Here is a 27396-nt window from a genome sequence, read left to right on the forward strand (position 1 = left end):
TATTATTAAAGATTATTATAGGTAGTAGTTACATTTTGAACTGTATCATTTCTTGGAAACAGTGGCAATTAAGAAATAAATAGTAATTCACAAGATATTGACAATCAGTTTATGCATGTGTGTGACTCTCCTATTTATTTATTTATTTATTTATTTACTTAATAACTTATTGGAGTTCTCTTTCTATCAAAAGAGAACCAGAGCAATATAAAGTTTTAAGGAAAGATAAAACCACAGGAGTTTAGTATATTTGGCATGTGAGGGATTTTTAACTTCTCTAGACTAGATTTTTAGGATTGGTTATGTGAATTGCTATTTTTTTGTTGTTGTTGCATAATACTGTTAAATCCTTGAAAATGAAAAAGTCAGGCTGCAGGAATGAGCAAAATTAGTTTTCAGAATTCCATAGAAGAAAGAAGCATTATGTGGATGAGAAAAGTATAATCTGACAATAAAGATCTTTTTATTTATTTGTTTTTTTAGAGAGAGAGGAAGGGGGGAGAGAGAGAAACATGATGTGGAAGAGAAACATTGATCAATTGCCCCCCCTACTTGCCCCGACCTGGGATCGAACCCACAACCTAGGTATGTGCCAGGACTGGGAATTGAACCCACAACTTTTTGGTGTACAGGACGACGCTCCAACCAATTGAGCCACTGGCCAGGGCTAAAGATCTTTTTTAGAATAATGGTTTTCAACTTTGCACATTGCAATTATTTGGTAAGATTAGGCTTTTAAAAAAATACTAATGCCTGGATTTTATTCAAATTAAACCATACTCTGGAGATAGAGCCTGGACATCAGTACTTTTCAAAATCTCCTAGTGATTTAAATGTGTGAAGTTGAGAACCTCTGTATAGCTTAGCAAAAAACACAGTTGTAAATACTGCTTACATGGCTTGGCCATGCATTGTGACTTACAAAAGTAAAGAGCATAACTTTATTTAGTAGTTAGTAAAAGTTAAGATTTTCTTCTTTTTTCCCCAGTATTAAAAAAAAAATTGTGGTTGTGCATAGCAGTAAGAAATACATTGAACAATATGGCCCAATATGTATACATATATTTAATTGAACAAGGAGTTATGAAGTGCAATGCACTCTGTCCCATCCTATCCTGTCCTAGACTACCTTATCTGATTATATTTTATCAAAACTCCTTTCTAAAGGAGACATTTTCTAGGCTTGATGTTTCAGAATTCAAAATTGTGCCATTATGAAACTATATATATATGTATGTATATATATATATATATATATATATATATATATATATATATATATACTAGTAGCCCGTTTGCACGAAGATTCGTGCAATAGACCTTCATTCACCTGGCTGCCTGCACCAGTTTTCTGCCGGCACCAGGGACCCAGGCCTTGGCTGTGGCCACCGCCTTCTGCCTTTTTCAGGGTCGGGGCTTGGCCCTGGGCGGTGGCCTTGGGCTCTGCGGCACCCAACATCCTTGCTAAGGATCGCAGGAGCCGACCCCCAGTGGTTTCCTGCGATCCTTGCAGGCTGCCCACTGGTGCCCAAGGCCGGGAAAGCCTCCGCCCCAGGCTTTCCTGGCCTTGGGCTCGCTGCACCCAGCGTCCCTGCTACCAATCACAGGAGCTGACCCCCAGTGGTTTCCTGTGATCGGTGCAGGCTCCCCGCTGGTGCCCAAGGCCCGGAAAGCCTCGGCCCCTGGGACCCCCCGGGAGCGGCCGGGCCACGCCCCCCCAAGTGGCTGATCAACCCTGGGACCCCCGAGAGGGGCGGGAGGGGCCGGCCACGCCTCCCGGGATGCCGATCGCCCCAGGCACCCCGGGGAGCGGCTGAATGGGCCCAGCCACGCCCCCCCAGGGTGCCGATCGCCCCAGGCACCCCGGGGAGCGGCGGCATGGGCCTGGCCACGCCCCCCCGGGGTGCGGATCGCCCCAGGCACCCCGGGGAGCGGCCACGCCCCCCGGGGTGCCAATTGCCCCAGGCACTCCCGGGAGCGGCATGGGCCCGGCCACTGGGCACCGCCATCTTGATCTTCTCAACGGCGGATATGCCACCTGGAGTCCCGCCCCCAGCCTCCTGCCGGCCCAATCGTGGGCATAGCGGAGGTGCGGTCAGTTTGCGTGTTTCTCTATTATAAGGTAAGATTTTAATCCTCACCCAAGGATATTTTTCCCATTGATCTTTTAGAGAGAGTGAAAGAGAGGAAGGGAGGGGTGGGGAAGAGAGAGAGAGAGGAAGAGAGAGAAACATTGATATAAGAGAGACACATCAATTGGTTGCCTCCTGCACGTGCCCTGACTGGGGCTGGATTTTGAACCTGCACCAGAGGTACATGCCTTGACCAGGAATTGAATCCAAGATACTTCCATCTGAGGGCTGATGCTCTAACCACTGAGCAAACTTGCCAGGGCCATTTTTATATTTTTAAAAAGAATTTTTTTCAAGTATTTTTACTCTCGTTGGTGATTCACAAAGGAAACTTGGGACAAACCTTTAAAAAATTGACTATCAAAGATTTATTTAACTTTATATTTCTTTAGAGATTCTACTAGATATTTGCTTTTATGTACTAGATAAATGTTTTGAAAATACATATTCCCAGAACAACAGACTGCGATGATGCTCTACAAACCCATCTAAAAATGTCATGTCCTTGATGTTAATTCTATTTAAGACATGGATACTCACTAAGCTCTTTTGTTTTACTTTTCTGCATTATGGCCAGTTTTCTCATGTCAGTGTTTTGGAGATGTTTTTATATGTATTTGGTAACATAGTAAGTTCATCAGTACCAGTTAGTTTTATTACCTTTCTGTAAGGAAAAAGAAGGAAATTTTGAGCTAACTCTTGGTTTCTGTTTCTTTGTAACCATCTGTTTCTGGTTAGTTATTGATGATAGTTTAAATTGTTGACCTGTCCTAATTATTCATTTATTCTACACATCTTTGAGTACCTGTTACGTGGTAGTCACTCTTCTAGGAGCTGGGGATATAGCTGTGATAAAATAAAGTTCCTGTTCTCATGAAGCTATATTCTAGTAAAGGGACTTCTAGAATTGACTTGTAATGTTTATCTCATCACTTGTCAGCATTTTAACTGAGGAAATGTGTGAGGCATTTTCTGTTTTATTTAATACTAGAGGACTGGTGCACGAATTCGTACACTAGTGGGGTCCCTTGGCCTGGCCTGCGGGATCGGGCTGAAGCTGGCTCTCCGACATCCCCCGAAGGGTCCCCAAGGTTGGCCAGCTGGGGAGGGACCGCGAGAGGGCTCCAGGGCGTGTCTGGCCCTTCTCACTCAGTCCCAGTTGGCCGGACCCTAGCAGCAAGCTAACCTACCTGTTGGAGCATCTGCCCCCAGGTGGTCAGTGCACGTCATAGCGAGCAGTTGAGCAGCCTTAGCATATCATTAGCATATTATGCTTTGATTGGTTGAACGGACTGGACACTTAGCATATTAGGCTTTTATTATATAGGGCTAGAGGCCCAGTGCATGAAATTCGTGCACTGATGGGGGGTGTCCCTCAGCCCAGCCTGCACCCTCTCCAATCTGGGACTCCTAACTTAAGAATTTTATTTAAATAATTGTTTATATCTAGTTTTCCATAGCTCTTTTGCTGTGAGGGGTCCCTGTGGGATTGGGCCTAAACCAGCAGTTGGACATCCCTCTCACAATCCGGGACTGCTGGCTCCTAACCACTTACCTGCTTGGCTGCCTGATTGCCCCTAACCACCCTGCCTGCCAGCCTGATAGCCCCCAACTACTCCCCTGCCGGCCTTATTGACACCTAACCGCTCCCCTGATGGCATGATTGACACCTAATTGCTCCCCTGCCGGCCTGATCGCCCCCAGCTGCCTCCCCCTTCAGGCCTGGTCACCCCCAACTGCCCTCCCCTGCAATCCTGGTCCCCCTCACCTGCCCTCCCATGCAGGCCTGGTTGCCCCCAACTGTCCTCTCCTGCAGGCCTAGTTGCCCCCAACTGCTCTCTCCTGCTGGCCATCTTGTGACGACGTGGGGGGGTGGCCATCTTGTCACAATGTGGAGGCGGCCATCTTGTGATGATGTGGGGGCGGCCATCTCGTGACGACGTGGAGTGGCCATCTTGTGGTGACGTGTGGGTGGCCATCTTGTGACAACGGGGTGGCCATCTTGTGATGGTCAATTTGCATATAACCTCTTTATTATATAGGATGTAATGTGTGTCTCTTCCTTTAATGAAGAAAAAATCTGTAAAATTTTTAGTTTTGGATATTCACAAACTCCTGATGATTCATATAACCTGCATATATTATTTAATATTCTCCACATGATTTTCTTACATTAATTTGGGTTAAATACTTTTTTGTGTAACTTAAGAATTTCATTTAAATAATTGTTTATATCTAGTTTCCATTGCTCTTTTGCTATGAAAATATTTTTGTTCTTTGCAGATAATATAGTAATAGGTAGTCTAAGTGTATATTCACACTTAAATGATTCATGAAGACATTGGAATTGTAGAATTGTTCTCACTTTGATATTAGTTTGTAGTAATGTTATATGCTCTATAATATAAATTCTAGTAAAACATGTTATATAGCATCCAATTGGGCACATGTCACTTAATCTAGTGCCAGTCTTAGATATGAGTTCACCATTTTAACTGGTGTGTTACTTGAGCCTTTCTGGGCTTCCTTTGAAATGATACTTGCTAAAGTGCCCATGAAATAGGAATGGTGCCTGCATTCCTTGCAGGTAGCAATTTCTGTAAGCTGTAGATTTCTTTGTGTCAATGTAGGAGATCTTTTTGGAGTTGATGGAGCTATCGTGTTCCTGTCTATATAAGAAGGGTGATATACATGCAGGTTAACAGCAATAGATCTACCCTTTGATCAAGTCCTATACGCATATATCATCTATGCAGTTTATCCTTGTACAATTGATGGTGTGGGACGGAATTAATGAAGAGCTTGAATAACAGTATGACACTTCTTAGGAAAGAACATTAGGTACAATGTTTTTTAAAATTTTAGGAACATGACATGCTTATGTCTGAGTTAAAATGTTAAAATAAAATGATTTGAAATTATAACTAGATTAGAAACTAATTTTGTACATTAATGAAAAGAAACATTTTTCCTTGTTCTTTAAATTTTTATTTAAATGGATAATCTTTAAGTTGCTTGTTATCAATTATGATATTGTTCACAAACCTAGGATTTAAAGCTTCTATAAACAGCCCACAAACTCAGAAAATGCTTTATTTTATATAACTATAGTTTGATTTGAAATGAGGTCTTAATTTAGTATAAGATTGATTTAGCAGGAAAATTAAATGCATTCATTCTCTTGGAAGCATTCACAACTTAGTTATATTTTCACCCTTAATTCCCTAGTGTTCTTTGGGTTTTTGCCCGCCCCTCCCCCTCCCCCCAAATAATAGTCTGGCTATTCACCCCAGTATTTTTTTTTATACTGGTATACTTATCTTCACTCAGTGTAGTCTAGTAAAAATAATTGCAACGGAAGTGATGGAAATAAAGGTTTGTTTTTGTTTTAAATGATTGTCCAAGAGCATCATCATTCATATTTGGGGGAGTGGAAAATATTAACATTTATTGAGTATTTGCTACATACTTTGCATTGTACCTAGTTAGTTGACAAGTATTATCTCTCAATTCTTAGAATAACATTGTGAGGTAAGTATAATTCTCTCCATTTTACAGATGATGAAACAGGCTCAGAAAGATTCAGTTATTTGCTCCAAATCATTTGCTTAATAAGATTGTGGTATTGTAATTTGAATACAGCCAGCCTGCTTCCAGAGTCATGTTCATTTTGGGCAAAGCTTATATTTAAATGGGGATAACCTTTTTAATTTGCGTACAATAGGATAATTATTTAAAAAATTATTTTTTAAAGAAAATATATGCTGCCATTTTTAATACAGGTGGGAGCCATAGTGATATGAATGGTATAGTCATTCCCTAGGGTCAACAAATTTCTGTTAGGCCATCATGAAGAGCACTGTCAGTACCTTTTAAAAAGGTGAACAAAAATATTTTGCCCCACTTTCTTGTTTTTAAGATACTCCAAGTCAAAGAAATGGGAAAAGCAAATGGTCATTCCTGTTCAGTTTGACAGACCTGAAATCAATCAAGCAAAACAAAGAGGGTATGGGCTGGTCGTATTTGGTATTCTGTCTAAAGGATGACGTCGTTCTCCCTGCTCTGCACTTTCATCAAGGTGATAGCAAACTACTGATTGACTCTCTTGAAAAATATGTGGTATTGTGTGAGTAAGTATCAATTATTTTCTATTTATTGAAATTGGATTGTTGTATTGGACTCAAGGCAAACTATTTTCACTTGTCAATGGGTATCAGCGACCTATGTGTGTACCAGGGCACAAGAGGCTTTTTATTTTCCTGGGATATCAACTACTTTGAATAACATTTTTCCATTTTAATAACTTGGATCTGCAATCTATTATCATGGCACTGTTTTAAAGAAAAGAGTGGTCTGATATTTTTATACACATTTAAGTGAAGATGCATCAGTAGCTTATGGATTATATATTTACTAAATTTACCTTTTATTATGTAGTTATTTTTAGGTATGTAGAGTTTTATTTGTAATATTGCAGATTTAAGTTAGGCAAGTCTAAGCCCTTTATAAAATTACTAGAGGCCCCATTCAAGAAATTCGTGCAGTGGGGTTGGGGTTCCCCTCAGCCCGGCCTGTGCCCTCTTGCAGTTCGTCACCCCTTGGAGGATGTCTGCCTACCGGCTTAGGCTTGCTCCCTGCTGGCAGGCGGACATCCCCCAAGGGGTCCTTAGCGCTGCCACGGAGGCAGGAGAGGCTCCCGCCACCACCGCTGCGCTTGCCAGCTATGAGCCCGGCTTCTGGCTAAGCGGTGCTCTTCCAGTGGGAACGCACTGACCACCAGGGGGGAAGCTCCTGCGTTGAGTGGGATAAGGCTGAAACCGGCTTTCCGACATCCCCCGAGGGGTCCCGGATTGCGAGAAGGTGCAGGCCAGGCTGAGGGACCCCACCGGTGCATGATCAGGGTTGGGGAGAGACGTGAAAGGTTGGCCAGCTGGGGAGGGACCACAGGAGGGCTCCAAGGCGTGTCCGGTCTGTCTTGCTCAGTCTCAGTCGGTTGGACCCCAGCAGCAAGCTAACCTACTGGTTGGAGCATCTGCCCCCTGGTGGTCAGTGCACATCATAGCGACTGGTTGACCTGTCGACTGCCCCCCTGGTGGTCAGTGCAGTGGTTGAGCGGCCTTAGCATATCATTAGCATATTATGCTTTGATTGGTTGACTGAATGACTGGACTCTTAGCACATTAGGCTTTTATTATATAGGATTATAATCACTTTTCAAAAACCTTATATCTTACATTTATTCACCTATGTGCCTTTGTACACACATTCTTTCTTGCTGTCACTCTCATCAAATATATTTTGGGTATCAATTATGTTCTGAGCACTGTGCTAGTTTGATATTTAGTAGAGAATAAAACAGGCACATTTCTTGATATCTGAGAGTTTATGGTCTCATGAAGGATGATGACCAATAAGTGGCAATAAAATCAAGAACTAAGATGAAGGATGTATGTACAAGGTGTTTTGGGAGCTCCCAGGAAGAGAGGAAGGGTACCTCATTCAGATTGCAGGTTGGGTAGGGTTCAGGAATACTTTCTGAGGAAGCGACATCTAAGACCTGACGAGTGAACATTAGCATGAAAGGGAAGGTCGTATTTAAAAAGAGAGATGTTTTAGATAGAGAAAGGATGTAAAACTGATGTAATCACAGAACAGAAGTAATTCAATATCACAGGTCTGCATAGTGGGAGAAGGGAGGTTACTAAATATAAAGATGAGGCCAAAGAGCTGGGTAAAGGCCAAAGCGTGAAGGATCTTGTAAATCATGTTAGCAAGTTGTTCTAGTCATCTAGATGAAATTATAGTGGCATGAAATGGGAGAGTGACAGGGAAGATACAAATATTAAAGTTTGTGATTGATTGGATATGTGGAGGTGAGAAGGGAGAAGTTGCGATTTTCAGCTTGGGGAACTGTAGGGATGATTGTTAACTTCATGAATGATGTCCTCACTTTATAGGTAAGGGAGTCCCTTGAGTCTGGCGCCTTAGACCACTCGGCCATCCTGACACCTCTATGTCCTCACTTTATAATAGAAAATAGAAAAATGTCCTTATTTTATCATGTCTAAATTTAGTTTATATAAAGCTAAGAGTGACCCAATAGTTGGAAGATACTGACTATGTATTTTCTGGAATGAAATTTTCTCCCCTATCATGTTGATCATTCCTGGCTGGCATTAGATATGCTGATCATTACCAGTAACCATAAGAAAGTCGGGCCTGGTTGGTAGTATTTGGGTCTGGATCTTCAAGTGAAAGGCTGTGACTAGGCTACCATACAGGAGATTAAGTAGATTTCAGGTGAGGCATTGTCATGATTAGGGCAGAAGGTTTGGCCATCTGAATAGCACGTGTTAAAGACTTGGGTTTTACTTTTGAGCAAGCAAGCTCATTAATCAGTGTTGTGATGTAACACTCACAAAATAGCTCATTCGATCTGGGAATTGATTAAAGCATAGTACCAAGGATGAAGTGGTAGAACCTCTCTACTGGTGAGTTCATACTTTGGAGAACTGGGCTTAATTTTAAATGTGTTAGACTAACTATTCTACATGGAAAAGATGACGTGTAATAAAAGGGATAAAAATGGTATCATGAAAAATATTAACTTGAAGAAGAGGAATTTTGGTGTAACATTAAATAAAATCCAGACTTCTTACTATGGTCAACGAGGACCTGCCCTATCTTAGCTCTATTTATCTCTTAAACCTTATCTCACACTATTCTCTTCTGTAGTCTAGCCACATGATTTTCTTTCAGGTCCTAAAACACCCTAAATGCTTTCTTGGTCGTAGGGTCTCCTTATGTATCCTGTTTCTTTTGTGTGGGATATATTTTTTCCTTTCTGATCCTCATGATATTAGTATAATGGCACTTCCTCAGAAGAGCTTCTCTGGATGCCCCTATCTCCCATATAATGTAGGTTCCCACGTCCATTCCTTTTCACTGTCTCATTCTCTTGTTTGCTTCCTTCATGGCCCTTAACAGAATAAAATCATTTTGTCTATTTTTTAATGTTTTGCTCTAGAATGTAAACCCATATAGATAGGCAGGGATTACTTCTATCTTGTTTGTATTGTCTCCTCAGTTCCTAGCACAGTGCATAGTATATATTTGCACAATCAATCTTAGTTGAATGAATAAATGGTATGATACTTTTAATTCTATAAGTAATATTGAAAGCGATGTTAAAAGAAATAAATTGTACATTTGTTTTGTATGACTCCAAAGAGAAAATAGAAGGAAATAGATTTTAGCTTAAGATGTAGAGTGTTTTCTATCCTGGATGGGAAACAGATGTACTTAGCAATCTGTCTATAATAATAAAAGTGTAATATGCTAATTAGACTGGACAGCTGAACGACCCTCTGGATGTCATTCCGGACAAAGCCGCGGGGGCCGAGGCAGAGGCGGTTAGGGGTGATGAGGCAGGCAGGCAAGTAATTAGGGGCGATCAGGCAGACAGGTGAGCGGTTAGGGGTGATGAGGCAGGCAGGCAGAGTGGTTAGGGGCGATCAGGCAGGCGGGCGAGCCGTTAGGGGCGATTAGGCAGGCAGGTGAGTGGTTAGGGGCGATCAGGCAGGCGAGCGAGCAGTTATGAGCCAGCGGTCCTGGATTGCGAGATGGTGAAGGCCTGGCTGAGGGACTGCCCTCCCCCCCTCCATGCACGAATTTCGTGCACCGGGCCTCTAGTCACATTATAAGGGCATGTGTAGCTTGAATGTGTGCTGGTGATATTTTAATGAGGTCTGTAAGTGAACTGTTGTTTTCTTTCCTGCATTTGTAAATTACTGAGTAGTAAATATAAGAATCAGACAGTTGCTGATAAAAATATCACCATTATCGGTGAAGCTTAGATATGCAGCATCATAATAATCCACCCCAAATTAATTTGAAGGCACCCAGTTTTTGTCATTTTTAGATAACTGCAGGTCTCCCTCAAGAGGACAGATCACTTATGATGTGAATGAGAGCAGGCTAGAAACTGCTTTCTCTGTTGGCAGGCTGATCCAGGAACAGGAGAGAGCCGGAATGGGATTATGCCAAACATGAACCTTGTTTTTTCCTGATTTCAGCAATCAGTTGTGTCCATGTGAAGGAGAATTTCTTTAGAACAAGTTCATATTTCCATTTGGAAACATGAAACCGAGGGAACGGTGTTCTTCTTTCTCCCTCTATTTTTTAATTCAACGACTAATTTTTTTTTTTTTTAGGAACTGGGTCAAGTGCTGGAAAGAGCAGTAATCAAAAAAGATATGACCCCTGCCTTCATGGAGTTTGTACTATTGTGGAAATGTAGCAATATTCTGGAATGCCAATACTCTGTAATTGCCTAAAAATATACTACTTGTCTTTTGGCTGATGTACTTTAAAAATGTTTTGTTGATTTTTTTTTTAGGGGCAACTAAGTCTTAAATTTCTTATATCTTTCCTCCTAGAGCTCTCCCCAGCCCCTCATCACAGAACATTGGCTATAAAAAATGAAATCATTCCTTTTTACAAAGTATCTGTGGTTGCTTGTTCATTAGGCAATCATTTCTTCTTCCCATCTACAGTTTACTGACTATAGTTTTAGATCTGTAGCCATAATGATCTGAGTCCAGATAGTTGAAGGTTGTATATTTGTTCCTCTTCTACATGCATAACCAGAGTTTTGACTTTAATGACCAATTTTTATTTGGATTTTAAAGAAATAATTTGACTTAATTATTGTTAGAAACAAAATAATAACCATTGCACCAGCAGCACTGTGGTAGGAAAAAGTATGTTTCTATGTTAGTTTCTTGTTCTGGTGCTACATTTAGAAGTTGACCTATTAGCCGAAACCGGTTTGGCTCAGTGGATAGAGCGTCGGCCTGCGGACTCAAGGGTCCCAGGTTCGATTCTGGTCAAGGGCATGTACCTTGGTTGCGGGCACATCCCAGTAGGGGGTGTGCAGGAGGCGGCTGATCGATGTTTCTCTCTCATCGATGTTTCTAACTCTCTATCCCTCTCTCTTCCTCTCTGTAAAAAATCAATAAAATATATTTTAAAAATAATAATAAAAGTTGACCTATTATTTGAAAATACTATGCGAGAACCTGTACTGTAGGTCTTCATATTAAACATGATCCCAAAAAGTGCTCAGAAAGATGGTGTTTAATGAAAATTGAACATTAAAAAAATTTTTTTTTCTACTGCAAATGACTCAACTTCAGCTACTTTTAAAAAGCCAAAAGGCTTATTAAGCTCCTATTGGCTCCAAAGATTGAGTGCTGTTTCTGAGTATGTAAGAATAAGACCCTGTTTTGGATTTCATATTCCCCGTAGCATTGCTGTTGCATTCTGTTATGTTAGAATTGAGAAGAGATAACTGTTATTAAAGTTCTTATCTCAAACATTTATAATAAACTATAAATAGATAGTAGCAAAATAATACATTTAATTTTTATTTTAAACACAAAAGTTGTGGATTCATTACAGTTGACTTACTGAGTTATCAAACTTATTTGAATAGAAAAAAGTAGATAATTCATTGATTACCTGAAATTAGATGTCTGCTTGGGATGTATTTTATTTGTTCTGTAGCTCTGCAGAAATACAAAGAAAAACTTGTGTCCAGAGCTTAATAAGCAGGAACTAAAAAATATTACCTGAACTGTACATTATATAACCTTGTTAAATATGTGTGTTAATAATTACGGTTAGCATAATTGATGATCTTTAACAGATAATCTTCCCATTTATATTTTTTAATAGGTTTTACTGATTTCAGAGAGAGAAAGGAAGAGGAAGAGAGAGAGAGAAACATCAGTGATGGAAATCATTGATTGGCTGCCTCCTGCATGCCCCTTACTGGGGATTGAGCCTGCAACTCAGGCATGTGCCCTAACTGGGAATTGAACCGTGACCTCCTGGTTCATTGGTCGATGCTCAACTACTTAGCCACACCAGCCGGGCTGTATCTTACATTTTTAACATCTTATATGCAATACTACCAAGCTGTGGAATGAAATTGGAAACCATTTCAAAATGGGACATTTTCCTAGAGTATATAATAGTATATATACTGATGAATCCTATAGTGTGTTTTGTCTTACTTTAGTTTTGATGATATAAAGGAGGCTATATTTTTAAGGTTTTCTGCTATAATTCTAAACCAGAATTTGGGTTCATTACAATGTAGTCCTCTTGGTTTTACTTAGAAGAAAAATATACCGGTACTTCAACCCTTTTATATTTGCTAATTTAGTATTTCATGTAGTTTTGGAACTCAAGGTAGTTCTAAGTACTTGTTAATATTATATTAATGGGAAACTTCTAAAACTAGACATTTAAGTTTTTCATTGTTGTTAAGGAAAAGAAACTGCACTAGAGTTATTCAGGTAGTAATTGATGCATTGTGCTAGCATTTTCAACACATCCCTTCTTTTTATTACAGAGCTCCACAGGATAAAAGAATACTTCTTGTGAATTGTCCGAATAAGAGTCTTTCACAGTCTTTTGAAAATCTTCTTGATGAACCAACATATGGTTTAATACAAGTATGTTTCTTAAATCTGTCTGTATTATTAATCTGTTCATCTATCTCCATTATTTTATATATATACCCCCTACCTCTCAACTTGCTTAGTTACACAGAATGAGGCAAATGTCTCTTTGTAAACTTTATAAAACTGTTCGCTGTAATTTTATAGAAATAATAGTATGTTTTATATTGTTAGAAGCTTCTTTGGTTCTTAGTTACTCTCAAAGCATTTTTTCCCTTTATCATAATACTGAAATAGCTTTCATTGATTAGGTGAAATATCGTTTTGTAAGCTATTTTGAATTCATTAATGACAAACTTAGGCAAAGATCTAGTTTGAATTTTTATTTTCTATTTAAGTAGGTTCTAATTCCTCTTAAAATATTTTAGTATATTCTTGCATTTGGCTAAAAATGTGCACTTGACACAATAAAGTTAGTTTATTTTTCACTCAGATTTGTATGTAAACTAATGAGATGGTTGTTTGTTCATTCATTTACTCACTCAACAAATGTTTGAGTGATACTCTGTCCCAAATATTCTCTTGGTTCCTTTTTTTTATTTTTTATTTTTATTGATTTTAGAAAGAGAGGAAAGGGGAGAGAGAGAGAGAGAGAGAGAGAGAGAGAGAGAGAGAGAGAGAGAATGCAACATCAATTCGTTGTTACACTTATTTATGCATATATCATTTGATTTTTGTATGTGCCTTGGCCGGGGATCAAATCTACAACCTTGGTGTGTAGGGAAGACGCTCTAACCAACTGAACTATCGGGCCAGGGCTCTTCTTGGTTCTGAAGTTAAACAAGATAAGTAAGGAAGACAAGAGAGCTAACCACTGATTAAAATAAAAAGTGAGGGCCCTAGCCAGGTGGCTTAGTTGATTGGAACATCGTCCTGTACACCAAAAGGTTGCAGGTTCGATTTTCAGGGCATATACCTAGGTCGTGGATTCGATCTCTGGTTGGGGTGGGTATGGGGAGTCAACCAACCAATGTTTCTCACATCAATGTTTCTCTTTTTCTCTCCCCTATCCTCTCTAAAAATCAATTAAAACGTATCTTCAGGTAAGGATTTTTTTTTAAAAAGTGAGAGAACGGATTTTCTTATTGTGATTAAATAGTAAAGATTGACTTTAAAGAAGTAACAGTTTTTGCTAACGTGAATAATCAGGCATTTGGGGATTTAGAAGTAACCTTAGCAGTAGAAAAACCTTTTGCTGTTTTCAGGCACAGCACTGCCCAGAACTAATTATTTTTCTTGGCATGATGTACTAACCAGATAGTTAGGTTAAAATATCAGCTAATATTTAAGTATTGTGAGTTTTTAAACTTAGCTACCAAATATTTTGTGTTAGGCTAGTGTGGTACTGCACGCTTCAAGAAATAATGTTCTTTTGTGAAGGCAGGACTGCTAGACAGAAGAAAGCTGTTGTGGGCCACTCACCAATGGAAAGTAAGCACTGCATATGTTTCTGATGTGCAGATTGAATGAAGCCTGCAAATCATTGTTTACCTGTAATTCAATCAGTAGCATTAATTTCCCATTTAATATACTGTTTTAACCAAATGAAAAGATTGGCTTAGAAAATTAAATTTTTTCTCCTCGGAAAAAAATATTTTAAGCTAATCTTAGACCACTCTGTTTTAGTGCCGATTTCCCATCATGAGGTATTTTTATTTTTCATTTGAATTAATGCTAATATTTTTCTTTCTACTACATAGAAAATTAAAAAGGATCCTTATACAGCAACCATGGTAGGATTTTCCAAAGTTACAAACTACATTTTTGATAGTTTGAGAGGCAGCGATCCCTCTACACATCAGCGACCGCCTTCAGAAATGGCAGATTTTCTTAGTGATGCTATTCCAGGTTTAAAGATAAATCAACAAGAAGAACCGGGATTTGAAGTCATCACAAGAGTGAGTGGAGATTTATATTAATATAGCTCTTATATTTTAACAGGAGGAATGTTTTTAAACATATATGAATGCTATATAAATAGAAACTCAATTTTAGTTATATCTGCCTCTTTCTCATAATCCTTTCTTGTAACTTTCTGCTAACATATTTAACAACTAACACTTGTCTTGCCACCAAATTGTTGTTCATCGATTACTACGTATTCTTTCTGTTCATTAATGGTGGATCTCTTTTCTTTGGTTACCTTTTCTTTACTGTTATAATTGTGTTATTAGTTATTGTTGTTAATCTCTTAACTGCACCTAATTTATAAATTAAACTTTATCACTGGTATGTAAGTAAAGAAAGAAACAGTATATATGGGGTTCAGTGCTATCCACGATTTCAGGCATCCACTGGGATCATGGAAACTGTCCCCTACAGAAAAGGGAGGGAATATTATATACTGGAAACTATGCCAGTGAGTTTAGGTATTCATAATATTTTTAAAAACAAACCCAAATACAGGTACTAGTAGTAACCTGCAAAGTAATTCTGACATTCATATTTAGTATCATTTAACTTTTCTACATATGAGTCCTTGGAATTGTAACTATTTACAAAATTTTCCTTTCCTAACAATAGCCTCTAAATTTATGGGTCCACCCCAAAGTGCCCCTAAAAGATCTCTTTCGGTCTATAATGCCTCTTGGAAATGAAACTTCTTTGCCTGAAGAAGCAGATTTTTTTCAAAGCTCAAATGACTTCTGGTGGCCCTTTCATAAACTGCTTTAGCCACTTGTGCCCTTTTTCAGTTTCATCTGAAGACTGAAAGACCTCTTTGACCATTCCTAAGTTGAAAGCTTGTTTTGAATCCAGTTTGAGGGCCCCACTTAACACTTGGAGAGCTTGTCTACTCTGGATAATTTCAGCCAACCGGGCAGCTTTGCCTCGGCTTAGTATTATATCCATCTTCTTGTGAACAAATATGATCTAACTCTTTCTAGTCATTAATCTGAAATTATATGCTGTAATAAATTCTGCTCCTCCAACCAATGCCCAACCTTGATACAGTGGGACACTTTAAAGGAAGTTTCTTAAATCTTACTAAGGTGTTTTCCATGAACATACGCAAGGCCACTCCAGCCTCTGGGGTTCCTAGTACCTTCATTGCTTTCAGATCAGATCCTGAGGAGAAAGTTAACACCCAAGAAGTCATTCCTTGTACTTGGATCGTTCATAGTGAGAAAAGCCAATGCCACTGTCTTCCTTCCAAAGGTCACTGGATCCCCCAGGAAACTGTGGCAGTTTTCTTTTAATTTCTGCCACATGGAGGCCACAGATGTATTATAAAGTGACAATCCCATTTGATGTGGCAATTTTGTCCTTAGAGACATAGATGATGTCTTCAAAAGGCTTCTTGCCATTTCCTGTTTGGACTCTATTCCTCTTTGCAAGCTGCTTTCTCTTACTGGAATGATCTGATTGCCTTTTAATAATAATGAACAGGTTGTTTGTTTCATCGTGCCATTTCTGATGACACGCGGCCACTGAGGCGGCCGCATGCCAAGGATAAAACATTTGCTGCTCCTGAGGATGAAACATTTGCGAAATAATGTTTTTTCCTCCAAGTGTCACACTACCCGAGTTATGCTCAGTTTTTTGGCGAAGTTTAACACATCAAGCTCAAAAGGTTGCCCATCACTGCCCTAGAGTATTGCTTCTAGTTCTGTTCCAGAGGCACCAGCCAGGACACTACTACTATAAGGTTTTTATTCTCATGGGAATCTTTTCTTTTTAAAATAAGGACTTTGGCCCTGAATTATGGCCAATCTTTACATATATGCTCAACAACACTTTTGAATTTGTTACAGTGCTAGGCTGTACATAGTTAGAACATTATAAATATCTAAATTGTGGTACTTAATTAAAGGGCTTATGTTGTAAATGGCATTTTTAAATTACCAACATCCGTTAATTGAATTAAAAACTGTAGAAAATACCAAGTGGAGCTAATGAATCAGTTCTGAGAGCTACAAATTTTAGTTTGGAAGAAAAACTAATTTTAGAATATGATTAATGGAATAATACTGTGGGTTTTTTTTAAAATAATACAGCATACCATTTAGTGTGAAGGGTCTCTTATAGGAATTTACATGTTAACTGTTCTGCACTTACGTAATTGAAACCCAAAATAGCAAATGTTTTTCCATCCTGAATTTATAACCCAATTATTTGTATATTTAGTAGGAGGGAAAATGTATGGAATGTTAACTATTTAGTTCATAAACTAAATGTTGGAAAACAAGGGAAGATATTAAAAATGTTAGAACATTTCTGAGTAATCATATTTTAGTTTAAGTTTCTATATACCATGATTTCATTTCACTGGTTAAAGGTATACTTTTTATTGGTTATCTTATTTTAGATTGATTTGGGAGAACGACCTGTTGTTCAAAGGAGAGAGCCAGTATCACTGGAAGAATGGACTAAGAACATTGATTCCGAAGGAAGAATTTTAAATGTAGATAATATGAAGCAGATGATATTTCGAGGGGTAAATACTTTAATATGGATTGTATTTTAAACTGCTGGTGTTCAAGATTTCCTTCTTTTTTGGGGGAGGGGGTGAATTCCTTTTTGAGGAATGATGCTTTAAAATTGTTGCAGGACAGAGTTACATGCTTGTGATGTCCCTGATGTCAGGTGGGATACCAGTAAGCCTAGGGAAAGATATTTTTCCTTACTTCAGAAGTTATGGGTTATATGAAGAAGACATGTATACGCCCCAGTGGTAGTTGCGTTATCCAGTAATGATTTGGTTTTGAAAGACTAATCAGCCCCACTGTCTGCTATGTAGTCTGTTGTATATACTCTGCATTATTTAAACTTTCTGGCAGCTGTTTATATCTTGAGAATGCAAAAGTCAAAAACAATCTAGTATTTACTGAATTGAGCTGTTTTTATTTATAAAACTCTCTCAAATATTAGTCTTCCTGTTTATTTAAATCTAAGTTTTGTGAACTAAAGTACTGCATTCTTTTTTACGAATGTGTTTAATATGCATGTTTTCTTCAGGGACTCAGTCATGCATTGAGAAAGCAAGTATGGAAATTTCTTCTGGGTTACTTTCCTTGGGACAGTACCAAGGAGGAAAGAACTCAATTACAAAAACAAAAAACGTAAGTAATTGTCTTTTGTATGTTCATCAAAGAAATTCAAGTAACCTATAGAAATTAATAAAGGGTATTTATTTATTTATTATTTTAAAATATTTTTATAGATTGCAGAGAGGAAGGGAGAAGGGAGAGAGAGATAGAAACATCAATTATGAGAATCATTGATCAGCTGCCTCCTGCATGCCCCCTATTGGGGATCCAGCCTGCAACTTGGGCATGTGCCTGACCAATCCGTGACTTCCTGGTTCATAGTTTGATGCTCAACCACTGAGCCACTATGGCTGGGCAATAAAGGGTTTTTAGATAACTATTTAGAATATGTAGACTAGAATATGAGAAAGTAATTTTATTTTTATCCTTTTAATTTAAAGTTTATGCCCACCAGTGCAGGAGCATGAGGGAGTCCACAGATTGTGTTTGGAGGTATCTTTGAGCTCACTGAGAGGATACCATGAACAAAATTTACTCTCTTGAGTAAAAAACAAACAAAACTTATGGACAAGAAATTATAATTAAAATTAAAGGAAGGCAAATATATCCAAGGAATATTGCAGGGATTTGATCCTTTTATGAATCTTGTGATAGATGAATGTGTGGAGATGGCAACTGGTGGGCAACAGAACAATATTGGAACATGGTAATATGAGGAAATAGTATCATCATGTTAAAAGCCTTGGAGAGTATAAAGAATGGCTGTGTTCACCAGAGAAATCAATTGCTTCTACATGTCCCCTCTCCACAATACCTGTTTTACTATAATAGAAAAATTGGGTTGTATGCATTTTCATAGTGAACTTTTATTAAATAAACTTTGTGATAGTAAAAAAATATATTATGAATGCCATAGTTATTTCAAACCAGAAACATTTATTAGACGGACCTCATTGTAGTTATGTACAAATATTTTGAATACTTGAAAAAAAAACTAGATTTGGATTTTAAAATATTTCATTTATCTTGATTTATTTTTGTAATTTATTATGAGATTATAAAGTAGCTCATAAAATGTGTATTTGCTATTTAGGTTAATTTCCTTTAATTAATTTTTCTGTGCTCTTGTAACATAAATTGATCTTTCTTTTTTTTTTGGGAAGAGTGTTTCTATTTTTAAATAATCTCTTAGATTTTAAAAGAAACACAGAACAACTTTCCAGGTGTACTCTTATTATCAGTTCATTAGTCTAGCCTTTAATTTAAAGCTCACTCCTAATCATTATGTGCATATTCAAACTCTCAATTCTTTTCTTTTCAACTTTTTTGCCAGTTTTCCTAAGACATTTTTACATTAACAAGTTTATGCAGTAAACTTGTCACATTTTAAAGTTTGTAGATTTGTATTTGTAATTACTCAGATACTTTCATGGTTAAATATTTAATGACTGGAATAATTTTAGGTATGATATTAAGGTTTAAGGTATATGTTTCCTTACAACCATAACTAAATTATTCTAGTAGTTTAAGCAAAATTTATGACATGTATAAGGTTGTTTTGTTTTTCCTTTGTTTTATAACTAAACATTTCAGTATCATTTATAAACTTGCATCTCACTAGCATTATAAATGCTTTGATAAATTGTTTGTAGAACAGCTCAATTAAACATTTTAAATCAAATGTTCAAAGTAAGCTGTTTTTGGTGTAAAATTGTTTTCTATAGTGATGAATACTTCAGGATGAAACTACAGTGGAAATCTGTCAGCGAGGAACAAGAGAAGAGAAATTCGAGGTTAAGAGATTATAGAAGTCTTATTGGTAATTTTTTCTTAATTTTGAAAATGCACGAGAAAGGTTTACATTAAAATCTTGATTAGATTTAAGAAATGAATATATATGTTATAGAATTGGGACTGAAAAGAGAAATCAGAATTCAAGAGTACATTAGAATGTGTGTTTACTATTTTTCTTAAAAAAATATATTTTAGCCCTAACTGGTTTGGCTCAGTGGATAGAGCGTCCGCCTTCGGACTCAAGGGTTCCAGGTTCGATTCCGGTCAAGGGCATGTACCTTGGTTGTGAGCACATACCCAGTGGGGGGTGTGCAGGAGGCACCTGATTGATGTTTCTCTCTCATCGATGTTTCTAACTCTCTCTCCCTTCCTCTCTGTAAAAAATTAATAAAATATATTTAAAAATATATATATTTTATTGATTTCAGAGAGGAAGGGAGAGGGAGAGAGCTATAGAAACATCAACGATGAGAGAGAATCATTGATCGGCTGCCTCATGCACACCCCCACTGGAGATTGAGTTGGCAGACCAGGAATCAAACCGAGACCTCCTGGTTCATAGATCGATGCTCAACTACTGAGCCAAGCCAGCCCAGCAGAGTTTACTATTGGTTTTTCCTTTTCAAATAGCTATATGAAGTCAGTATATTTATAAATACTGGTATCCTATCTAATAATAGAGTAATATGCAAATTAACCATCACTCTGTGACAAAATGGCGGCCCCCATAGCCACAAGATGGCGGTGCCCAGTACCCTCAGCCCCGCTGCTGGAGTGCAGACCCCTTGCAATCGATCATAGAGAGCTGGTGGTTGCTTCGGCCTGGTGCAGGAGTGGACCCCCTGTGATTGATCACAGGGAGCTGGGGGTCTGCTCTTCCCCTAGAGGCTTTCGGTCTGGGCAGGCCTGGGCAGGGGCTGAGCCGGTGATCAGAGCGAGCTGGAGGGGCCTGCCCAGGCCTAAAGCTTCGGCCAGAGGCTTTAGGCCTGGGCAGGGTCCAGCCCTCGATTGGTGTGAACTATAGAGGAAACACCTTTTCTGACTGCACATTGGCTAAGCTTCCTGTATGCCACTGGTAATATTCTTAGTAACTTGGGTAATAAGAATCCAAAAACGTGATCTAAGGTTTTTCCACCACACTTCTGGAGAAAAAAATGAAGGTCTGCTGCTGGAGGGCTAAGAAATGTCATATCCTGCCCTAGCCAGTTTGACTCAGTGGATAATGCCTCAGCCTGCAGTCAGCAGGGTCTGGGTTTGATTCTGATCAAAGGCATGTACCTAGGTTGCAGGCTCCTCCCTGGCTGGGGCCCAGATCACGGCTCATGCAGGAGGCAACCAATCAAAGTGTTCCTCTCACTTTGATGTTTCTCTCTGTCTTTCCTTTTCTATTCCACATTCTCTAAAAGTCAATGGAAACATATCCTCAGGTGAGGATAAAAAATAAAGAAAGAAATGCATATCCTATGAAAGACACATCTTGAAAATGCCTAAAGAAAATTGTCATTTTTTTCTTGGTGAAGGGACTGGAGTCCGTGTTGATGAAAACACCTTGGTGGCTGCAGTGACTGGCAGTGGCTGCAGCAGCGGAGTGATGGGGCTGGTGCCTTCCCCTGATCAGACCGGTTGCCTCCCACAAAGGGAGGCCAGACTGCAGCTTAGGCCCGCTCCCCGTGGGGTGTGGGCCTAAGCCGTCAGTAGGACATCCCCTGAAGGCTCCCAGTATGTGAGAGGGGGCAGGTTGGGCTGAGGGACCCCTGACCCCCAGTGCACGAATTTCGTGCACCGGGCCCCTAGTATTACATATTTTAATTTCAAAATGTGAAATAGTAAAAACAGTACTTAACTTTACTTGTTGAATTAATTGCATTAAGATTATTATCTTATTTTAAAAACAGTTTGTTTATTATGAAAAATTAGAAACTATAGATGAGAAAAGAAAAAATTAGTTTGTTTCTGTCATCCAGAGATAACGGTGTTTAAATAGGCTTTGGTTTATATCCCTCCAGATCTCCTCTAAATCTATATATATAAAAAGCCAGTGACTGTAACGGCTATAACAACTGGTTGCTATGACACCCACTGTGGCCAGCGAACTGGCCGATCAGGGGGTGGGGCCAGCTGGACAACCTCGTGGCCCCTCCCCCCTGCCGGCCTGCCCCTGATCAGACTCTTCCACCCAGATCAAGAGCTGGCTGCCCTTCCCCCCAGCCAGCCCTGCCCCGGATCAGCCTGCCCCATCATGATAGGCCCGCAGCCCCTCCCCCCAGTCTGGCCCATTGGGGTGGGGCTGGCCAGCCAATCTCCTGCAGCCCCTTCTCCCGGCTGGCCACGCCCCCAATGGGTCCCCACTACCCTGATCGGCCTGCAGCCCCTCCCCCATGCCAGCCCCACCCATTTGGTCCCCCCCACCCCAATATGGGGCGGGGCTGGCCTGCCAACCTCCTGCAGCCCCTCCCCCTGCCTGGTCCCACCCCACATCAGCCCCCTACCCCATCAGGGGCAGGGCCGGCTGGCTGGCCAACCACCCATGGCTCCACCCCCAGGCCGCTGGCCCCCTTCACCCCATTCAGGGGTGGGGCCGGCTGGCCCACTGCCCACAGCCCCTCCCTATTGCCAGCCCCGCTCCCAATTGCCCCTCCAACCCCAATTAGGGGTGGGGCCCGCTGGCCAATCACCCGCGCCCCTTCCCCCAGCTGGCCCAGCCTGATCGGGCCTGATGGGGCTGGCCGGCCAGCCATCCTCTGCCATCTCCTCCCAACAGGCCCAGCCCCGATCCACCCCGATTGGGGCCAGACCGGCTGGATCCTGTGTATGAATTTGTGCACTGGGCCACTAGTATGAATATATTTCATTTTTTAACTCATTAAATGACTCCAGAGAGATAGCAAATTCTGGTCAATTTTTGCAAATTGAATAATTATTAACCTAAAAAAGAGATGAATGACAGAATTTTACATTAAGAGAATTAGACTTATTTCCAAATTAGAGGTCTGGTGCATGAAATTCATGCACAAGGGGGCGAATCCCTTCAGCCCAGCTACACCCTCTCCAATCTGGGACTCCTCAGGGTCATCCCTTTCACAATCCTGGACCGCTGGTTCCTAATCGCTTGCCTGCCTGCCTGGTTTCCCCTAACTCCCCCCCCCCCTCCCCGCCTCCTGATCGCCCCTCACTGCCTCTGCATGCCAGCCTAGTCGCCCCCAACTGCCCCTCACCCCCCGCTGGCCTGGTCGCCCTCAACTGCCCTCCCCTGCCAGCCTGGTCGCCCCTCATGCAGCCTGCTGTTCAGTCGTTTGGTTGTCTCTCACTAACCCCCCTGCCAGTCTCCTCTCCCCATGCAGCCTGTTTGTTTAGTTGTTTTGTCATCCCTCACTAAACCCCTGCTGGCCTGGTCGTAGGAGCCATCTTGTGAGGGTTAATTTGCATATTACCTCTTTATTATATAGGATAGTCAATACTGGGTTGTGTGACTCTTACTAGTATGATAAAGGCCATGTTGGAAAAGTTATTGAAGGCATGCATAGCTGTAGCTGTACAAGAATTTTTTTGAAAATCACAATATTTTAAACATTCCTATATTCATTCAATATTTACTTAGTGCCTATTATGTAGTAGACCAGGGGCCTGGTGCACGAAATTTATGCACTGGGGAGGGGTCCCTCAGCCCAGCCTGCCCCCTCTCACATACTGGGAGCCCTCAGGGGATGTCCTACTGATGGCTTAGGCCCACTCCCCATTGGGAGCGGACCTAAGCCGCAGTCTGGCCTCCCTTTTCGGGAGGCGACCAGGCTGATCAGGGGAAGGCGCCAGCCCCATCACCCCGCTGCTGCAGCCACTGCCAGTCACCGCAGCCACCAAGGTATTTTCATCAACACAGACTCCAGACCCTTCACCATGAAAAAAATGACAACTTTCTTTAAGCATTTTCAAGATGTGTCTTTCATAAGATATGACATTTCTTTCTTTATTTTTCTTTTTATCCTCACCTGAGGATATGTTTCCATTGATTTTTTTCCCTTTCCCTCCGATCCCAGGCTCGGCCCCTTCCCAAGCCTAAAGCCTCCGCCCCAGGCTTTAGGCTTGGGAAGGGATTCCCCCCCCCCCCCCCCCACTGGGCTCCTCCGATCGCAGGCTCGGCCCCTTCCCAAGCCTAAAGCCTCTGCCCGATGGCCGGCTGGGAGTGACCTGGGTGCTGAGGAGGTTCCCGGGACCCAGGTATGTATGCAAATTAACTGCCATCTTTGTTGGGTTAATTTGCATTCTCTGGCTGTGGGCGTAGTGGATGTACGGTCAATTAACATGTTTCTCTATTCTTAGGTAAGATTCTTCTCTAGGCATTGGGGATTAACCAGGGAACAAAACAAAATTCTTTAAGTAGCTTTTGTTCCTGTGGGAAGAACAGACAGTAAATAAGATAAAAAGTAACATATGTGGTATGTTAGTGACAAGTGCTAAAATAGAAAAATAAGGCAGGAAAGATGGTTAGGAAGTTTATGTGTTGTGTTGTTTTAACTTGGGTGATCATAGGCGGCTCTTCTTGAAAAGGTGATATTTGAGTGGAAACTTGAAAAGGGGGATTGGTGAACTATGTAGATACCTAGGTGAAGGGCAATCCAAGCAGAAAGAAACGTGTTAGACTTGTTTTCATCCCAGGGTCTTGGAGTGAGTTGGGTGGAGTATAGAAACTGATGAGGTCAGAGAAGAAATATGGATTGGTGGAAGATAACGTGTTGGATGCTTGAGAAGAGAGGAGAAGTTGTACAATTGTTATATGAATACGAAGAGGGAATGGTAAGAAAGGTTAGTGATGGTGAATGTAAAATGGGATTAGTCGGCATGGTTGTGTTTTTCAGTCTTTTTTAGCTACATCAAGTTGGACAGAGAGTTGGATTTTTTTTTTACCTTAAGTAATAATTGTCTTTCTAGAAATACTTCCTTTATAAAATACCTTTTTTTTTTCTTTTAGTATTCTGCTTGACAGAAATATACAAGAGGAAAAAGTACAGATATTTCATGAGAGTACAAATAACTTTACTGTGTTTAAAACACCTGTTAAGTCAGATCATCTGTATTGGCATTATGGCTATGTAAATTGTGCTTAAGTTAATAAAAAAAGTTATGTACCTCTTTATCAACTGTAATATGAGACTGAAATATTTTGACATTTTAAATGAAATTTTACATTTATAGCACTTTAATTGCTATTTCTTATTTCACAATTCTATAGATATATACTTCATTAAATCTCATGTAGAATATTATAACAGAAAGCTAGAATATGGATCTACTACATTCTAAAAATGTTCTTTCAGAACCTAAACTGGCCATCTTCTATTGTTAGATTCTACTCTGTTATATAATACGCTCCCATTTCTTCACAACTTTTAAACAGGATTGGTTATAAGTATATCATTTTGAGTTTAAAAATTTCCAATATCCTGAGGGATTTAGGTTAGAGAAATGGTCTTTTTAGTTGTAAAGTCTTTCCCAAGATGCATTTAATAGGTTCGTGAGTTGAATTGTCAGTATAACTTGGAATACTCTTGTGGTGATGTTTCCAAATCTGTTTTTAAAGTTATGAAATAATTTCCAGCAAAATGTGGATTTTCATTTTTTTCAAAATTAAAATAAATTTCTTATACTAAAATATAGACTGAATAATGTACATATGAGAATAAGGAAGTAATTTATCCTGAAGATGATTATGGAACATGACAAAGAAATTGATACTACTTCTCATAATCAATGAAGCAAATATGAATGAAACAAATCTCTTTGATTACGCTTGATTGTATAGTAGCTTTTTCATTACTGTTTTCAAATAATATTGCCTAATTACAAGCATCATGACTGGCATTTTTATTGCTAACTAATGTGAATTACTACCTAGTGTTGCTTTTAATTAATGGGAAATATTATCTATTCAATTAAAAGATTTCTGTGTTTAGATAAATATGGAAAAATATTTAAAAATATACTTATGGATAGGTAGACTGATTTTTGAAAATGATTCCAAAATGCTACTTTATTGCATATCTGAAATGGAATCTGATTATTTTCATTAAGTAAAGGCTTGGCAATAGAGTAAAGTTAATAGCAAGAAAAATAATCCTGTACTTATAAAATGTGAGCTTTATAAAAATCTGTTTTTTAAAAGGTTTTCATATATGTGATTTTCCTCCTCAGAAAAAGATGTTAACAGAACAGATCGAACAAACAAGTTTTATGAAGGCCAAGATAATCCAGGGTTGATTTTGCTTCATGACATTTTGATGACCTACTGTATGTATGATTTTGATTTAGGTAAGTTCTACTCTAATTTCTAATTTAAAAAGATTTAGAATATTGATCTAATACATTTTAAAAATGTTCTTACAGAACCTAAACTGGTCATCTTCTATTGTTAGATTGTACCCTGTTGTATAATACCTCCCCATTTCTTCACAAGCATTGAGTTGAGCATTTTTAATACTGGCATGGCTCAGGGTTGAGCATCAACCTATGAACCAGGAGATCAAGGTTCCATTCCTGGTCAGGGCATGTGCCTGGGTTGCGGGCTCGATCTCCAGTATGGGGCATGCAGCGGGTGGTTGATCAATGACTCTCATCATTGATGTTTCTCTCTCCCTCCTCCCTCCCTTTCTGAAATCAATAAAAAATTAAAAAAAAAAAAGAATTTCAATTTATTAACCTGTTAGACACATCTATGTAATAGTTCTGTGGCCTAGTTTTTATAGGGGGGGGCGGTTCTACAGGACACTGGAAATTTACAAGGCTATGGCTCCCAAATTGTGCACTGAGGAGCACTGTGTTGTCTTAGCAAACTCATGGGGACAATGTGGGATATTTAAAAATTTTTAGGGAAATATAGTGACATCTATAGGACACAGCTCTAACTATTAGCTGAAATAGTCCAGGATTTCAAATTAGATCACCACATTACTTCTGATGAGTTATATATACATTTTTAAAAATATTTTTTAATTGATTTTTAGAGAGAGGAAGGGAGATGGAGAGAAACATTGTTGTGAGAGGGAAACATCAATTGGCTGCCTCCTGCATGTCCCCTACAGGAGATGGAGCCTGCAACCCAGGCATGTACTCTTGACTGGGAATTGAACCAGCAGCCTTTCTGTGTATGTGATGATGTCCAACTGAGCCACGCCAGCCAGGGCTGAAGTTATATCTTTGTTAAGCCGTGTTTTTGGCCTTGCTCTGATAAGCAAGTACTGGTGAAAATAGATTAGGAACAGGAATGAGGATGGCGGTATCCAATTGGATTTCAAGGTTTGAGAAGTAGTGTAATGCCCAACAGATGCTAAGTTCATAGGGCATAAATACTTATGTTGTTTGGATCTAACTACTTAATAAATGGAAATGTTAGTTGTTTCTTTGAGCCATGGGGTACCTTGGAAAAATTTACTGAGACATTAAGGGTTCTGTGAAGTGAGAAAGTTTTGGAACCTTTGATATGCTTTCTCCCTTGTTAAGGAATGTATTGATTTGATATATTTGACAGGCAGTGCTGATAACTCTGTACGGCATGTAGAACTTTACTTTCTTTTCTTGTTAAGGGACTACATGCCCTATAGAGTTATCAGCACTGCTTGTCTAATAGAGTTTCAAAAATGGGTTGAAAAGACTGGTACTGGAGGTCAGAATTAGGGATTGCATGGGGAAGAGATGCTAAGGGATAGATAACCTAAGAAACCAGTATTTTAAGGGGCAAGTGAACTTGAGCTATTTCTTTAAAAGACCAACAAATTTCCTAAGCATCAACCTTTAAGTAAGTTTAAGCAATGGGAAGTTTCTGAGTATACCTACCATGAGAGGGATCTCAAGTAGAGGCTAGTAGAAATAGATGTTTTCCAGGTTACTTTAATATAGCTAGAAACATCTTTTGGAGAAGGTAATTGGATATTTGGCATGTTAAACCCAAATGAACCTTGAATT

General features: G+C 39.5%; 1 protein-coding gene and 2 pseudogenes across 4 annotated transcripts in view; 2 read left to right on the forward strand and 1 right to left on the reverse strand.

Moving 5' to 3' along the window:
- The window catches only part of TBC1D15 (TBC1 domain family member 15), an 83639-nt gene that overhangs the window by 37259 nt on the left and 18984 nt on the right, over positions 1-27396 (forward strand). Inside the window, exons 5-12 of one of the 2 annotated variants that reach the window (XM_079774379.1) lie at positions 6052-6262; positions 12553-12655; positions 14042-14092; positions 14362-14559; positions 16968-17096; positions 17618-17721; positions 19374-19468; positions 25630-25746. In XM_079774379.1, coding sequence (XP_079630505.1) covers positions 6052-6262; positions 12553-12655; positions 14042-14092; positions 14362-14559; positions 16968-17096; positions 17618-17721; positions 19374-19468; positions 25630-25746 — 1008 coding nt within the window. The remainder of the gene's footprint in view (positions 1-6051; positions 6263-12552; positions 12656-14041; positions 14093-14361; positions 14560-16967; positions 17097-17617; positions 17722-19373; positions 19469-25629; positions 25747-27396) is intronic. The other variant, XM_079774378.1, reaches the window with a different exon arrangement.
- On the reverse strand, positions 14587-16757 carry LOC307101430 (ethylmalonyl-CoA decarboxylase-like; annotated as a pseudogene). The gene has a single exon. The product of its transcript is annotated as an ethylmalonyl-CoA decarboxylase-like (transcript).
- LOC307101432 (small nuclear ribonucleoprotein G-like) lies at positions 18213-18588 on the forward strand (annotated as a pseudogene). The gene has a single exon. The product of its transcript is annotated as a small nuclear ribonucleoprotein G-like (transcript).

This window comes from Cnephaeus nilssonii (genome assembly GCF_951640355.1).
Source record: "Cnephaeus nilssonii genome assembly, chromosome: 6".
Classification (NCBI taxonomy): domain Eukaryota; kingdom Metazoa; phylum Chordata; class Mammalia; order Chiroptera; family Vespertilionidae; genus Cnephaeus; species Cnephaeus nilssonii.